Source organism: Babylonia areolata, chromosome 23 (genome assembly GCF_041734735.1).
Source record: "Babylonia areolata isolate BAREFJ2019XMU chromosome 23, ASM4173473v1, whole genome shotgun sequence".
NCBI classification, from domain to species: domain Eukaryota; kingdom Metazoa; phylum Mollusca; class Gastropoda; order Neogastropoda; family Buccinidae; genus Babylonia; species Babylonia areolata.
Window position 1 is genome coordinate 2,279,895 of NC_134898.1, and position 16,327 is coordinate 2,296,221.

Here is a 16,327-nt window from a genome sequence, read left to right on the forward strand (position 1 = left end):
ACTCAACTTTCCTATGATCTTTAATCATTTTCATGATTGCTTCAATTCTTTTTTGCCTTTTATTTTTTCCTTTCCCGGAGGGCTGGATGTAAAAAAATCATGAACACTTACAGCACTTCCCTCATCAAACACATTTGTTATCATCATGATGATGGTCACCTCTCTCTGTGTCTCAGCTGGCTGACAGCAGCAGCAGCAACTTTGCTATTGTCATCATGGTCACCTCTCTCTCTCTCTGTCAGCTGGCTGACAGCAGCAGCAGCAACTTCGTTATTGTCATCATGGTCACCTCTCTCTCTCTGTCAGCTGGACAACAGCAGTAGCAGCAACTTCGTTATTGTCATCATGGTCACCTCTCTCTCTCTCTGTCAGCTGGCTGACAGCAGCAGCAGCAACTTCGTTATCGTCATCATGGTCACCTCTCTCTCTGTGTCAGCTGGACAACAGCGGTAGCCCGTACCACCTGTCATGGCTGCCGACCGCCCTGCCCCCTGGTGTGCGCTGCGTGGTGAGTGCCAACGTGTCCCACCTGCCGACCACGTCACGGCTGACGGAGCATCCCGCCTTTCACCTGTCGCTGTCGGCACTGGACTCCCCTGCCCTCTGTGCTCTGGCTGCCTCCTTCTTTCAGCAGTACGGCAAGGTGAGGAGGTGCTGGGGCTTTCTGCTTCTGCTTCTTCTTCTTCTTCTGCTGCTGCTTCTTCTTCTTGCTCTTGTTCGTCGCCTTCTTCTTCTGCTTCTTCTTCTTCTTCTGCTTCTTCGTCTTCTTCTTCTTCTTCTTCTTCTGCTTCTGCTTCTTCGTCTTCTGCTTCTTCTTCTTTGTCTTGTTCGTTGCCTTCTTCTTCTTCTTCTTCTTCGTCTTCTGCTTCTTCTTCTTCTTCTGCTTCTTCTTCTTCTGCTTCTTCTTCTTGGTCTTGTTCGTTGCCTTCTTCTTCTTCTTCTTCTTCGTCTTCTGCTTCTTCTTCTTCTTCTTCTTCTTCTTCTTCGTCTTCTTCTTCTTCTTCTTCTTCTTCTTCTCCTCCTCCTCCTCCTCCTCCTCCTCCTTCTTCTTCTCCTCCTCCTTCTCCTCCTTCCTCTTCTTCTTTTTCTCCTCCTCCTCCTCCTCCATCTTCTTCTTCTTCTTCTTCTTCTTCTCCTCCATCTTCTTCTTCTTCTTCTTCTTCTACCTCTGCATCTTCATCTTCTTCTCCATGAACTCTGTGAAGAGTCATAGGGCACCACACAGAACTGTTCACCAGATTCCCTCATGTATGCACATGTACACATGTACACTCATGTCACAGGCTTACACCCCACCCTCACCCCCCACCACACACACCTGCACCACCTCCACACACACCCCACACACATATGAATAAACGCATACATGTATGTATGCATGCACACACGCACACAAATGTTTACGCTGGCTTACCAACTGCCTCATGTGTTGCTCTGTGTGTTGTGTTTTGCAGTCATGTTTTCAGTTGCAGAGTTCTCACATCCACTGGATTAATCATCTCATTTACTGATATTATTACAGGTCTTTTGACAACTAACGTAAATCATTTCATCACTAACTTAATTCAGTGTTTTGACAGTTCTTCACTGAACTGGGATCTGTCATTTACATAACTGACATAAACCATTCGCTATTCAGTAACTCCAGTTCTTATCGTTCTCAACACAGCTAGTTTTTGGCTTGCATGTTTGTTTTTGAAGACAACCATTTTCACAGATTTTAACAATGAACGGACATTTCTTGGGAATATCCTCCATGTTCAGACAGGTAGGTAATGATGGCCCATCAGCCTACAATGTTTGCTGTCAGAGAATGCATCCACTCCACCGCTCATTATTTTTCAGAAAGAGCTGGATTTCTCTGGAATGGTTCTCATTGGTTGGACAAACACTGGTTTCTGATGGTGAGCAGATGTTGTCATTGGTTGGACAAACACTGGTTTCTGATGGTGAGCAGATGTTGTCATTGGTTGGACAAACACTGGTTTCTGATGGTGAGCAGATGTTACCATTGGTTGGACAAACACTGGTTTCTGATGGTGAGCAGATGTTGTCATTGGTTGGACAAACACTGGTTTCTGATGGTGAGCAGATGTTATCATCGGTTGGACAAACACTGGTTTCTGATGGTGAGCAGATGTTGTCATCGGTTGGACAAACACTGGTTTCTGATGGTGAGCAGATGTTGTCATTGGTTGGACAAACACTGGTTTCTGATGGTGAGCAGATGTTGTCATTGGTTGGACAAACACTGGTTTCTGATGGTGAGCAGATGTTGTCATCGGTTGGACAAACACTGGTTTCTGATGGTGAGCAGATGTTGTCATTGGTTGGACAAACACTGGTTTCTGATGGTGAGCAGATGTTGTCATTGGTTGGACAAACACTGGTTTCTGATGGTGAGCAGATGTTATCATCGGTTGGACAAACACTGGTTTCTGATGGTGAGCAGATGTTGTCATCGGTTGGACAAACACTGGTTTCTGATGGTGAGCAGATGTTGTCATCGGTTGGACAAACACTGGTTTCTGATGGTGAGCAGATGTTGTCATCGGTTGGACAAACACTGGTTTCTGATGGTGAGCAGATGTTGTCATCGGTTGGACAAACACTGGTTTCTGATGGTGAGCAGATGTTATCATTGGTTGGACAAACACTGGTTTCTGATGGTGAGCAGATGTTGTCATCGGTTGGACAAACACTGGTTTCTGATGGTGAGCAGATGTTGTCATCGGTTGGACAAACACTGGTTTCTGATGGTGAGCAGATGTTGTCATTGGTTGGACAAACACTGGTTTCTGATGGTGAACAGATGTTATCATTGGTTGGACAAACACTGGTTTCTGATGGTGAGCAGATGTTGTCATTGGTTGGACAAACACTGGTTTCTGATGGTGAGCAGATGTTATCATTGGTTGGACAAACACTGGTTTCTGATGGTGAGCAGATGTTGTCATTGGTTGGACAAACACTGGTTTCTGATGGTGAGCAGATGTTGTCATCGGTTGGACAAACACTGGTTTCTGATGGTGAGCAGATGTTGTCATTGGTTGGACAAACACTGGTTTCTGATGGTGAGCAGATGTTGTCATCGGTTGGACAAACACTGGTTTCTGATGGTGAGCAGATGTTGTCATTGGTTGGACAAACACTGGTTTCTGATGGTGAGCAGATGTTGTCATCGGTTGGACAAACACTGGTTTCTGATGGTGAGCAGATGTTGTCATCGGTTGGACAAACACTGGTTTCTGATGGTGAACAGATGTCATTGGTTGGACAAGCACTGGTTTCTGATGGTGAGCAGATGTTGTCATTGGTTGGACAAACACTGGTTTCTGATGGTGAGCAGATGTTGTCATTGGTTGGACAAACACTGGTTTCTGATGGTGAGCAGATGTTGTCATTGGTTGGACAAACACTGGTTTCTGATGGTGAGCAGATGTTGTCATTGGTTGGACAAACACTGGTTTCTGATGGTGAGCAGATGTCATCGGTTGGACAAACACTGGTTTCTGATGGTGAACAGATGTCATTGGTTGGACAAACACTGGTTTCTGATGGTGAGCAGATGTTGTCATCGGTTGGACAAACACTGGTTTCTGATGGTGAGCAGATGTTGTCATCGGTTGGACAAACACTGGTTTCTGATGGTGAGCAGATGTTGTCATCGGTTGGACAAACACTGGTTTCTGATGGTGAGCAGATGTTGTCATCGGTTGGACAAACACTGGTTTCTGATGGTGAGCAGATGTTGTCATCGGTTGGACAAACACTGGTTTCTGATGGTGAGCAGATGTTGTCATCGGTTGGACAAACACTGGTTTCTGATGGTGAGCAGATGTTGTCATCGGTTGGACAAACACTGGTTTCTGATGGTGAGCAGATGTTGTCATCGGTTGGACAAACACTGGTTTCTGATGGTGAGCAGATGTTGTCATCGGTTGGACAAACACTGGTTTCTGATGGTGAGCAGATGTTGTCATCGGTTGGACAAACACTGGTTTCTGATGGTGAGCAGATGTTGTCATCAGTTGGACAAACACTGGTTTCTGATGGTGAGCAGATGTTGTCATCGGTTGGACAAACACTGGTTTCTGATGGTGAGCAGATGTTGTCATTGGTTGGACAAACACTGGTTTCTGATGGTGAGCAGATGTTGTCATCGGTTGGACAAACACTGGTTTCTGATGGTGAGCAGATGTTGTCATCGGTTGGACAAACACTGGTTTCTGATGGTGAGCAGGTGTTGTCATCGGTTGGACAAGCACTGGTTTCTGATGGTGAGCAGATGTTGTCATTGGTGGGACAAACACTGGTTTCTGATGGTGAGCAGATGTTATCATTGGTTGGACAAACACTGGTTTCTGATGGTGAGCAGATGTTGTCATTGGTTGGACAAACACTGGTTTCTGATGGTGAGCAGATATACGATGTGGACCACCCACCACTCCCCTCTCTCCCCCACCCCCTCCACCCTCGCTGTCTTCAGTTTGTTGGTTTTTGTTCTGCAGGAATCACACGTGAGACTTTGAAGGTTTTTCCTCTTGTTTCTCTTCACAGAAACTGGAACCAGAAGGTTTTGCCTCTTGTTTCTCTTCACAGAAACTGGAACCAGAAGGTTTTGCCTCTTGTTTCTCTTCACAGAAACTGGAACCAGAAGGTTTTTCCTCTCGTTTCTCTTCACAGAAACTGGAACCAGAAGGTTTTGCCTCTTGTTTCTCTTCACAGGAACTGGAACCAGAAGGTTTTGCCTCTTGTTTCTCTTCACAGGAACTGGAACCAGAAGGTTTTGCCTCTTGTTTCTCTTCACAGGAACTGGAACCAGAAGGTTTTGCCTCTCGTTTCTCTTCACAGGAACTGGAACCAGAAGGTTTTGCCTCTCGTTTCTCTTCACAGGAACTGGAACCAGAAGGTTTTGCCTCTCGTTTCTCTTCACAGGAACTGGAACCAGAAGGTTTTGCCTCTCGTTTCTCTTCACAGAAACTGGAACCAGAAGGTTTTGCCTCTCGTTTCTCTTCACAGGAACTGGAACCAGAAGGTTTTGCCTCTCGTTTCTCTTCACAGGAACTGGAACCAGAAGGTTTTGCCTCTCGTTTCTCTTCACAGGAACTGGAACCAGAAGGTTTTGCCTCTCGTTTCTCTTCACAGGAACTGGAACCAGAAGGTTTTGCCTCTCGTTTCTCTTCACAGGAACTGGAACCAGAAGGTTTTGCCTCTCGTTTCTCTTCACAGGAACTGGAACCAGAAGGTTTTGCCTCTCGTTTCTCTTCACAGAAACTGGAACCAGAAGGTTTTGCCTCTTGTTTCTCTTCACAGGAACTGGAACCAGAAGGTTTTGCCTCTTGTTTCTCTTCACAGGAACTGGAACCAGAAGGTTTTGCCTCTTGTTTCTCTTCACAGAAACTGGAACCAGAAGGTTTTGCCTCTTGTTTCTCTTCACAGAAACTGGAACCAGAAGGTTTTGCCTCTTGTTTCTCTGCACAGAAACTGGAACCGGAACAGCTACAGCAGATGGTGCAGATCACCAAGGTAGACAACCCTCTGTGGATGACGCTGATGTGTGAAGAGTTGCGGGTCTTTGGGGACTTCCGCATGATGGACAGCAAGTTACGGGCCCTGCCGGACACCATGGACGCCTTTCTGGCGACGGTGATTGGGCGTCTGCTGACAGAGGATGATACGGGATACGTTAAGAAGGTGAGCACAGTCTGAGTGCCAGACAAAAGCAGACAGAGAGAAGAGCAGAAAGGGAATCAAATCAAATTATGGTGTGACGGGCGCAATAGCCGAGTGGTTAAAGCATTGGACTTTCAATCTGAGGGACCTGGGTTCGAATCACGGTGACGGCGCCTGGTGGGTAAAGGGTGGAGATTTTTTCGATCTCCCAGGTCAACATATGTGCAGACCTGCTAGTGCCTGAATCCCCTTCGTGTGTAAACGCATGCAGAAGATCAAATACGCATGTTAAAGATCCTGTAATCCATGTCAGTGGTCGGTGGGTTATGGAAGCAAGAACATACCCAACATGCACACCCCCGAAAGCGGAGTATGACTGCCTACATGGCGGGGTAAAAACGGTCATGCACGTAAAAGCCCACTCGTGTACATGCGAGTGAACATGGGAGTTGCAGCCCACAAACGCAGAAGAAGAAGAAGAAAAAAATTATGGTGCTTAGAGCCTCGCCGACCACTGAGGCCATCTCAAGGCTATCGCCACATTAATACCTACTACAAGTCAAGGGTAAATAATAAAAACAAAATTCCAGTAAAAAACTAGTCACCGCTTTAAGCTTTCCACAGGGAAATAAACATCCGCAGGATTGTGTGTTTGCATGTGTGTGGTGTATTTTACTGTGTTGTACTTTTATTGTGTTTGTATTGTATTGTGTTTTTTGTTGTTGTTGTCCTTTTATTGTATTTGTGTTGCATTGTGTTACGTTTTATCGCATCAGATTTCTGTGTGAAATTAGGGCGGCTCTTACCTGTGCTGTCCATTGTTGTCCACACTGTCACAACACACTGAACTGTCTGTCTACTGCTGTCCACACTGTCATGACACACTGATTGTTCATTGTTGTCCACACTGTCATGACACACTGACTGTCTACTGCTGTCCACACTGTCATGACACACTGATTGTCCACTGCTGTCCACACTGTCATGACACACTGATTGTCCACTGCTGTCCACACTGTCATGACACACTGACTGTCCACTGCTGTCCACACTGTCACGACACACTGATTGTCCACTGCTGTCCACACTGTCATGACACACTGACTGTCTGTCCACTGCTGTCCACACTGTCATGACACACTGACTGTCTGTCCACTGCTGTCCACACTGTCATGACACACTGATTGTCCACTGCTGTCCACACTGTCACGACACACTGTCTGTCTGTCCACTGCTGTCCACACTGTCATGACACTCTGTCCATTGTGTCCACACTGTCATGACACACTGATTGTCCATTGTTGTCCACACTGTCATGACACACTCTCCACTGCTGTCCACACTGTCACGACACACTGACTGTCCACTGCTGTCCACACTGTCACAACACACTGATTGTCCATTGTTGTCCACACGGTCATGACACACTGACTGTCCATTGTGTCCACACTGTCATGACACACTGTCTGTCTGTCCACTGCTGTCCACACTGTCATGACACACTGTCTGTCTGTCCACTGCTGTCCACACTGTCATGACACACTGATTGTCCACTGCTGTCCACACTGTCACGACACACTGTCTGTCCACTGCTGTCCACACTGTCATAACACTCTGTCCATTGTTGTCCACACTGTCATGACACACTGATTGTTCATTGTTGTCCACACTGTCATGACACACTGACTGTCTGTCTACTGTTGTCCACACTGTCATGACACACTGATTGTCCACTGCTGTCCACACTGTCACGACACACTGTCTGTCCACTGCTGTCCACACTGTCATAACACTCTGTCCATTGTTGTCCACACTGTCATGACACACTGATTGTTCATTGTTGTCCACACTGTCATGACACACTGACTGTCTGTCTACTGTTGTCCACACTGTCATGACACACTGATTGTCCACTGCTGTCCACACTGTCACGACACACTGTCTGTCCACTGCTGTCCACACTGTCATAACACTCTGTCCATTGTTGTCCACACTGTCATGACACACTGATTGTTCATTGTTGTCCACACTGTCATGACACACTGACTGTCTGTCTACTGTTGTCCACACTGTCATGACACACTGACTGTCCACTGCTGTCCACACTGTCATGACACACTGACTGTCCACTGCTGTCCACACTGTCACGACACACTGATTGTCCATTGTTGTCCACACTGTCATGACACACTGACTGTCCACTGCTGTCCACACTGTCATGACACACTGATTGTCCATTGTTGTCCACACTGTCATGACACACTGACTGTCCACTGCTGTCCACACTGTCATGACACACTGACTGTCCACTGCTGTCCACACGGTCATGACACTGATTGTCCATTGTTGTCCACACTGTCACGACACACTGACTGTCCACTGCTGTCCACACTGTCATGACACTGACTGTCCACTGCTGTCCACACTGTCACGCCACACCCACCACCAGGCCCTGTACCTGATGGCTTCCTCCACCACGGGTCTCCCCACCGACCACATCCTGCAAGTTCTGGGCGACGCCGAGAGCAAGACAGAGTGCCCTCCCCTGTACTGGGCGCAGGCGCGGCGCGTCCTCAAACCGTACAGCCGAACCGTGCAGTCAGCGGGGGACGTGACGGAGTACTTCACCTTTGTGCATGAGGCCATGTGGAAGGTAGGAGTCACAGTGAAAAAGCACAAGATGTCATGGTTGACGCAGTAAATACACACTGAACACACAGTGATCACACTCTGAACACACAGTAAACACAGTAAATACACACTGAACACACAGTATTCACACTCTGAACACACAGTAAACACAGTAAATACACACTGAACACACAGTATTCACACTCTGAACACACAGTAAACACAGTAAATACACACTGAACACGCAGTATTCACACTCTGAACACACAGTAAACACAGTAAATACACACTGAACACACAGTATTCACACTCTGAACACACAGTAAACACAGTAAATACACACTGAACACACAGTATTCACACTCTGAACACACAGTAAACACAGTAAATACACACTGAACACACAGTATTCACACTCTGAACTCACAGTAAACACAGTAAATACACACTGAACACACAGTATTCACACTCTGAACACACAGTAAACACAGTAAATACACACTGAACACACTCTAAACACATACTGAACACACAGTAAACACAGTAAATACACACTGAACACACTCTAAACACATATTGAACACACAGTAAACACAGTAAATACACAGGTGTTTGTGGATCATTGTGGTGTGGGTGGTGTTGGTGTGGGTGCAGGTGTTTGTGGATCATTGCGGTGTGGGTGGTGTTGGTGTGGGTGCAGGTGTTATTTGTGGATCATTGCAGTGTGGGTGGTGGTGTTTGTGGATCATTGTGGTGTGGGTGGTGGTGTTTGTGGATCATTGCGGTGTGGGTGGTGGTGTGGGTGCAGGTGTTTGTGGATCATTGCGGTGTGGGTGCAGGTGTTATTTGTGAATCATTGCAGTGCTGGTGTGGGTGCAGGTGTTTGTGGATCATTGCAGTGTGGGTGGTGATGTGGGTGCTGGTGTTGTTTGTGGATCATTGTGGTGTGGGTGGTGGTGTTTGTGGATCATTGTGGTGTGGGTGGTGGTGGTGTGGGTGGTGGTGGTGTGGGTGCAGGTGTTTGTGGATCATTGTGGTGTGGATGCAGGTGTTTGTGGATCATTGCGGTGTGGGTGGTGGTGTGGGTGGTGGTGTGGGTGCAGGTGTTTGTGGATCATTGCGGTGTGGGTGGTGGTGGTGTGGGTGCAGGCGGTGCGGCAGTGCATGGAGACAGCGGAGGAGGACCGGCGGGTGTGGCACAAACAGCTGGCCGACTTCTTCCAGTTCTCCTGTGACAGTCTGATCCTGCGCATCAATTACCTGCCCCTGCAGCTGCGGCTGGCCGGCCTGAACTCACGGTGAGGAGCAACAGGATAATGATGATGATGATAATAATGACAATGATAATAATGATAATAATAATGATAATAATGACAATGATGATAATAATGATAATGATGATAATAATGATAATATGATAATGATAATAATGATAATAATGATAATAATGATAATGATGATAATAATGATAATGATAATAATGATGATAATGATAATAATGATAATAATAATAAAACAACATTTGATACGCCCAGTCTAATGATGCAAAAGCCCTGGGCTTTTACAGTGAAGGATACAATGACGTATGCATACTAAAAACACACAAATACACCCGCATACACAATTAATCTTCCTGCTCCAACTCCAACTCATAAACCCACACCCACTCCACACCCATGTCATTTTTTTTTTCTTTTTCGTTTTTTTAATCATTTTAATCATCATGGATACTTGTTGATTCTTATCTAGTGCCTATCTTTCGCTCAGAGAGTGAGTTGTAAGCGCTTCACAAACGCAAGAGTCATTCGCACAACAGGCTGCTTACCTGGGTAGAGCCGACTGACGGCTGCCTTTATATGCTCTTCATTCACTTCCTGTTTCATTTTCAAAGTTGTGTGTTTTCCACAGGTTGATATGTGTTATCCACAGGTTGATCAAGAGTTGTGTGTTTTTTCCACAGGTTGATCGATTTCATCCGACGTGACCCGCACGCCGCCCGTATGCCTGGTTTTCAGAGAAGTCGACTGCTGAGTGTAAGTTCACTGCAATGCACATCATGCATAGTGGGACTAAGAAACAGGAATGGTTAACAGGTGACTGTGAGTTAGCACTAAACATTGATGGTAATCACTGTTGACAGATGCTGTGAGGTAGGACTGAACAGTCATGGTAATCACTGTTGACAGATGCTGTGAGGTAGGACTGAACAGTCATGGTAATCACTGTTGACAGATGCTGTGAGGTAGGACTGAACAGTCATGGTAATCACTGTTGACAGATGCTGTGAGGTAGGACTGAACAGTCATGGTAATCACTGTTGACAGATGCTGTGAGGTAGGACTGGACAGTCATGGTAATCACTGTTGACAGATGCTGTGAGGTAGGACTGGACAGTCATGGTAGTCACTGTTGACAGATGCTGTGAGGTAGGACTGAATAGTCATGGTAGTCACTGTTGACAGATGCTGTGAGGTAGGACTGGACAGTCATGGTAATCACTGTTGACAGATGCTGTGAGGTAGGACTGGACAGTCATGGTGATCACTGTTGACAGATGCTGTGAGGTAGGACTGGACATTGATGGTAATCACTGTTGACAGATGCTGTGAGGTAGGACTGAGCAGTCATGGTAATCACTGTTGACAGATGCTGTGAGGTAGGACTGAACAGTCATGGTAATCACTGTTGACAGATGCCGTGAGGTCATGGTAATCACTGTTGACAGATGCTGTGAGGTAGGACTGGACAGTCATGGTAATCACTGTTGACAGATGCTGTGAGGTAGGACTGAACAGTCATGGTAATCACTGTTGACAGATGCCGTGAGGTAGGACTGGACAGTCATGGTAATCACTGTTGACAGATGCCGTGAGGTCATGGTAATCACTGTTGACAGATGCCGTGAGGTAGGACTGGACAGTCATGGTAATCACTGTTGACAGATGCTGTGAGGTAGGACTGAACAGTCATGGTAATCACTGTTGACAGATGCCGTGAGGTAGGACTGGACAGTCATGGTAATCACTGTTGACAGATGCCGTGAGGTAGGACTGGACAGTCATGGTAATCACTGTTGACAGATGCCGTGAGGTAGGACTGGACAGTCATGGTAATCACTGTTGACAGATGCCGTGAGGTCATGGTAATCACTGTTGACAGATGCCGTGAGGTCATGGTAATCACTGTTGACAGATGCTGTGAGGTCATGGTAATCACTGTTGACAGATGCTGTGAGGTAGGACTGGACAGTCATGGTAATCACTGTTGACAGATGCCGTGAGGTCATGGTAATCACTGTTGACAGATGCCGTGAGGTCATGGTAATCACTGTTGACAGATGCTGTGAGGTCATGGTAATCACTGTTGACAGATGCCGTGAGATAGGACTGAACAGTCATGGTAATCACTGTTGACAGATGCCATGAGGTCATGGTAATCACTGTTGACAGATGCCGTGAGGTCATGGTAATCACTGTTGACAGATGCCGTGAGGTAGGACTGGACAGTCATGGTAATCACTGTTGACAGATGCCGTGAGGTAGGACTGGACAGTCATGGTAATCACTGTTGACAGATGCCGTGAGGTAGGACTGGACAGTCATGGTAATCACTGTTGACAGATGCCATGAGGTCATGGTAATCACTGTTGACAGATGCTGTGAGGTAGGACTGGACATTGATGGTAATCACTGTTGACAGATGCCGTGAGGTCATGGTAATCACTGTTAACAGATGCTATGAGGTCATGGTAATCACTGTTGACAGATGCTGTGAGGTAGGACTGGACATTGATGGTAATCACTGTTGACAGATGCCGTGAGGTCATGGTAATCACTGTTAACAGATGCCGTGAGGTCATGGTAATCACTGTTGACAGATGCTGTGAGGTAGGACTGGACAGTCATGGTAATCACTGTTGACAGATGCCGTGAGGTAGGACTGGACAGTCATGGTAATCACTGTTGACAGATGCCGTGAGGTCATGGTAATCACTGTTGACAGATGCTGTGAGGTGGGACTGGACAGTCATGGTAATCACTACTTACACTCAGGAACTCTATGTACATGTTGTAACTGCTGTCAGCTACCATGTAAGCGCCCACCCGCACTTTGCACAAATGTCACAAAGTTAGGGTTGGTGATAACTGGGTACTGTACCCATTGCAGGACCCGATTCCCTGACTGAAGTTTCACCTCACAGCACTGGCTGGGCTGGGAGAGAGAAGGAAACACTAGCTGCTGAAACAAGACGTGGCGTCATGAATTAACATCATTCTCTCACCTGGTTTTTCAGTGACGCATGGACATCTCTTGCAGACATTCCATTCTTTATCCCTGGACCTAAACCTGCACCGCCGTGCAAAGCAACACAATCACAAACAGCAAACCTGGCTCATCATTTATGCATGGTGATATTTTTCTGAGCGTTTTACAAGGTAACAGTTCACCATAAACGCTGTGCTGACTCATCATTCGTTCATGGTATTATTTCTCCGAGGGTTTATATGGCAACAGTTTACCGTTAACGCTGTGCTGAAAACAGGAGCTCTGACAGTTGACCATTAACACTGTTTTGTGTTGACAACAGGAGCTCTGACAGTTTAGTGTTAACACTGCGCTGTTTCGTCAACAGGAGCTCTGACAGTTTACTGTTAACACTGTGCTGTGTCGTCAACAGGAGCTCTGACAGTTTACTTTTAACACTGTGCTGTGTCGACAACAGGAGCTCTGACAGTTTACTGTTAACATTGTGCTGTGTCATCAACAGGAGCTCTGACAGTTTACTGTTAACACTGTGCTGTGTCGACAACAGGAGCTCTGACAGTTTACTGTTAACACTGTGCTGTGTCGTCAACAGGAGCTCTGACAGTTTACTGTTAACACTGTGCTGTGTCGACAACAGGAGCTCTGACAGTTTACTGTTAACACTGTGCTGTGTCGTCAGAAGGAGCTCTGACAGTTGACCATTAACACTGTGCTGTGTCGATGTCAACAGGAGCTGCGCTGTCGGAACCCCAGCGACACCCTGTCAGGCACAAGGGAGATAATCATGTGTCAGATGTGCACCCACCGGTCGGGGGGGTTCAACCCGGGGGTGCTGTTCCCCAACAAGGACGTGTGCTGCCTGTGCTGCAGCCTGGTGGTGCAGCCCCCAGCCTCTCGCCGCCACGCCCGTCTCTGTATGCAGCACGCCATGAAGAACCGCATGGGGCCCAGCGTGTATCGCTGCTGTGTGTGCCAGGGGGTGGTCATGGCCGACAGGATCGACGCCACCAAGCCGTTCGGGCCAAAGCCGGCTGTGCTGTGTCACTTGTGTGGGCTGGGCATCAACGGCAAGATGTGCGCCATGTTCAGGGACCACCTGTCCTGATGCCACTCGCCTCGCCATGCCTACGCCTGTTCGATTTAAACACTCCACTGTCGTCCGCTGTTCTTTCTCTGTCAGTTAACCTTTCTTTTGTAATGAACTTCCTGTTTCGCTTCGTCAGGTCTACACACTCAGCTCTTTCAAGTCTGGCCTTAAAACCCACCTCCTGAAACTCCAGACACATACACATATACATTCTGGAGTACAGGCAAGGGAGCTGGCTTTCTGGTTATGATAATTACATATTATTTTACTTTCCCTTTTTTTTTCTTTTTTTTTTACATTGTGTATACTGGGAATAGTTGACACTGTTTGTAGGAACAGTTAGTGTTTTGCTTGAATGCATTCACAAAGCTATGTGATATTGACTGCTTTATCTATATATTGAATATTGTTTGATGTAATTTGGAATATATTGATTATTGCCTGATGTAACTTGGAATATATTGATTATTGCCTAGTGTCACTTGGAATGGAATATATTGATAATTGCCTGCTGTAACCAAGAATATATTGATAATTACCTGAGGATACCAAGAATTTATTGATAATTGCCTGTTGTAATCTTGAATATCATGGTTTTTGTCTGATGTAACTTTGGAGTATATTGATAATTGCCTGATGCAACTTGGAATACATTGATAATTGTCTAATGTAACTTTGGAATATATTGATAATTGTCTGATGTATTCTTTGGAATATATTGATAATTGCCTGATGAAGCTTGGAATATATTGATAATTGCCTGATATAACTTGGAATACACTGATAATTGCCTGCTGTAACCTGGAATATATTGATAATAGCTTGCTGTAACTGGGTATATATAATTGCTTGCTGTAACACTAATATATAGATTATTGCCTGATGCAACTTGGAGTATATTGGTAAGTGCCTGCTGTAACCTGAATTTGTTTTTATAACTGCCTGATGAAACCTGGAATAGGTTGAAAATTGCCTGTTGTAATCTGGAATAGGTTACTCTTTGTTGCCAAACTTCTCTGAAAACACTGCCATGCTTTACGTCCATTTTGTGGGAAATGTACTGACATGAATAATTAGGAACACACACACTGCTTTAATGAGACTCGGGATCAGTGGAGTGGGAGGGATGCCCCTGAAACAGTGCACATGAGGGGCAGCAAATAAAAACAACAAAAAAAACTTTCGCTTCTGTCTGACGCATGGTTTGGGACCAGTGGCACGGGGACCAAGAACTGTCGCTCTGAGAAAAGGCAGCCTTGTAGTTCACAGGTAGCCTTGTAGTTCACAGGCAGCCTTGTAGTTCACAGGCAGCCTAGTAGCCTTGTAGTTCACAGGTAGCCTTGTAGTTCACAGGTAGCCTTGTAGTTCACAGGTAGCCTTGTAGTTCACAGGCAGCCTTGTAGTTCACAGGCAGCCTAGTAGCCTTGTAGTTCACAGGTAGCCTTGTAGTTCACAGGTAGCCTAGTAGTTCACAGGTAGCCTTGTAGTTCACAGGCAGCCTAGTAGCCTTGTAGTTCACAGGTAGCCTTGTAGTTCACAGGCAGCCTAGTAGCCTTGTAGTTCACAGGTAGCCTTGTAGTTCACAGGCAGCCTTGTAGTTCACAGGCAGCCTCGTAGTTCACAGGTAGCCTCGTAGTTCACAGGTAGCCTTGTAGTTCACAGGTAGCCTAGTAGCCTTGTAGTTCACAGGTAGCCTTGTAGTTCACAGGCAGCCTTGTAGTTCACAGGTAGCCTTGTAGTTCACAGGTAGCCTTCACATGTAGCCTTGTAGTTCACAGGCAGCCTTGTAGTTCACAGGTAGCCTTGTAGTTCACAGGCAGCCTTGTAGTTCACAGGCAGCCTTGTAGTTCACAGGTAGCCTTCACAGGTAGCCTTGTAGTTCACAGGTAGCCTTGTAGTTCACAGGCAGCTTTCACAGGTAGCCTTGTAGTTCACAGGTAGCCTTGTAGTTCACAGGCAGCTTTCACAGGTAGCCTTGTAGTTCACAGGTAGCCTTAGTTCACAGGCAGCCTTCACAGGTAGCCTTGTAGTTCACAGGTAGCCTTGTAGTTCACAGGCAGCCTTCACAGGTAGCCTTGTAGTTCACAGGTAGCCTTGTAGTTCACAGGCAGCCTTCACAGGTAGCCTTGTAGTTCACAGGTAGCCTTGTAGTTCACAGGTAGCCTTGTAGTTCACAGGCAGCATAGTAGCCTTGTAGTTCACAGGTAGCCTTGTAGTTCACAGGCAGCCTAGTAGCCTTGTAGTTCACAGGTAGCCTTGTAGTTCACAGGCAGCCTCGTAGTTCACAGGTAGCCTCGTAGTTCACAGGTAGCCTTGTAGTTCACAGGTAGCCTAGTAGCCTTGTAGTTCACAGGCAGCCTTGTAGTTCACAGGCAGCCTTGTAGTTCACAGGTAGCCTTCACATGTAGCCTTGTAGTTCACAGGCAGCCTTGTAGTTCACAGGTAGCCTTCACATGTAGCCTTGTAGTTCACAGGCAGCCTTGTAGTTCACAGGTAGCCTTGTAGTTCACAGGCAGCCTTGTAGTTCACAGGTAGCCTTCACAGGTAGCCTTGTAGTTCACAGGCAGCCTTGTAGTTCACAGGTAGCCTTGTAGTTCACAGGCAGCCTTGTAGTTCACAGGTAGCCTTGTAGTTCACAGGTAGCCTTCACAGGCAGCCTTCACAGGT

The 16,327-nt window shown here is 46.5% G+C and overlaps 1 protein-coding gene across 2 annotated transcripts in view; it reads left to right on the forward strand.

Moving 5' to 3' along the window:
* Nucleotides 1-13,893, forward strand: part of LOC143298124 (telomerase protein component 1-like) — a 36,315-nt gene extending 22,422 nt beyond the window's left edge. For both annotated transcript variants that reach the window (XM_076610834.1, XM_076610833.1), the window contains exons 14-19: nt 437-643; nt 5,485-5,697; nt 8,126-8,329; nt 9,457-9,605; nt 10,268-10,340; nt 13,304-13,893. In XM_076610834.1, the coding sequence (XP_076466949.1) occupies nt 437-643; nt 5,485-5,697; nt 8,126-8,329; nt 9,457-9,605; nt 10,268-10,340; nt 13,304-13,678 (1,221 nt within the window). In that variant the 3' untranslated portion in view covers nt 13,679-13,893. The remainder of the gene's footprint in view (nt 1-436; nt 644-5,484; nt 5,698-8,125; nt 8,330-9,456; nt 9,606-10,267; nt 10,341-13,303) is intronic.
* The last annotated feature ends 2,434 nt before the right edge of the window (nt 13,894-16,327 follow it).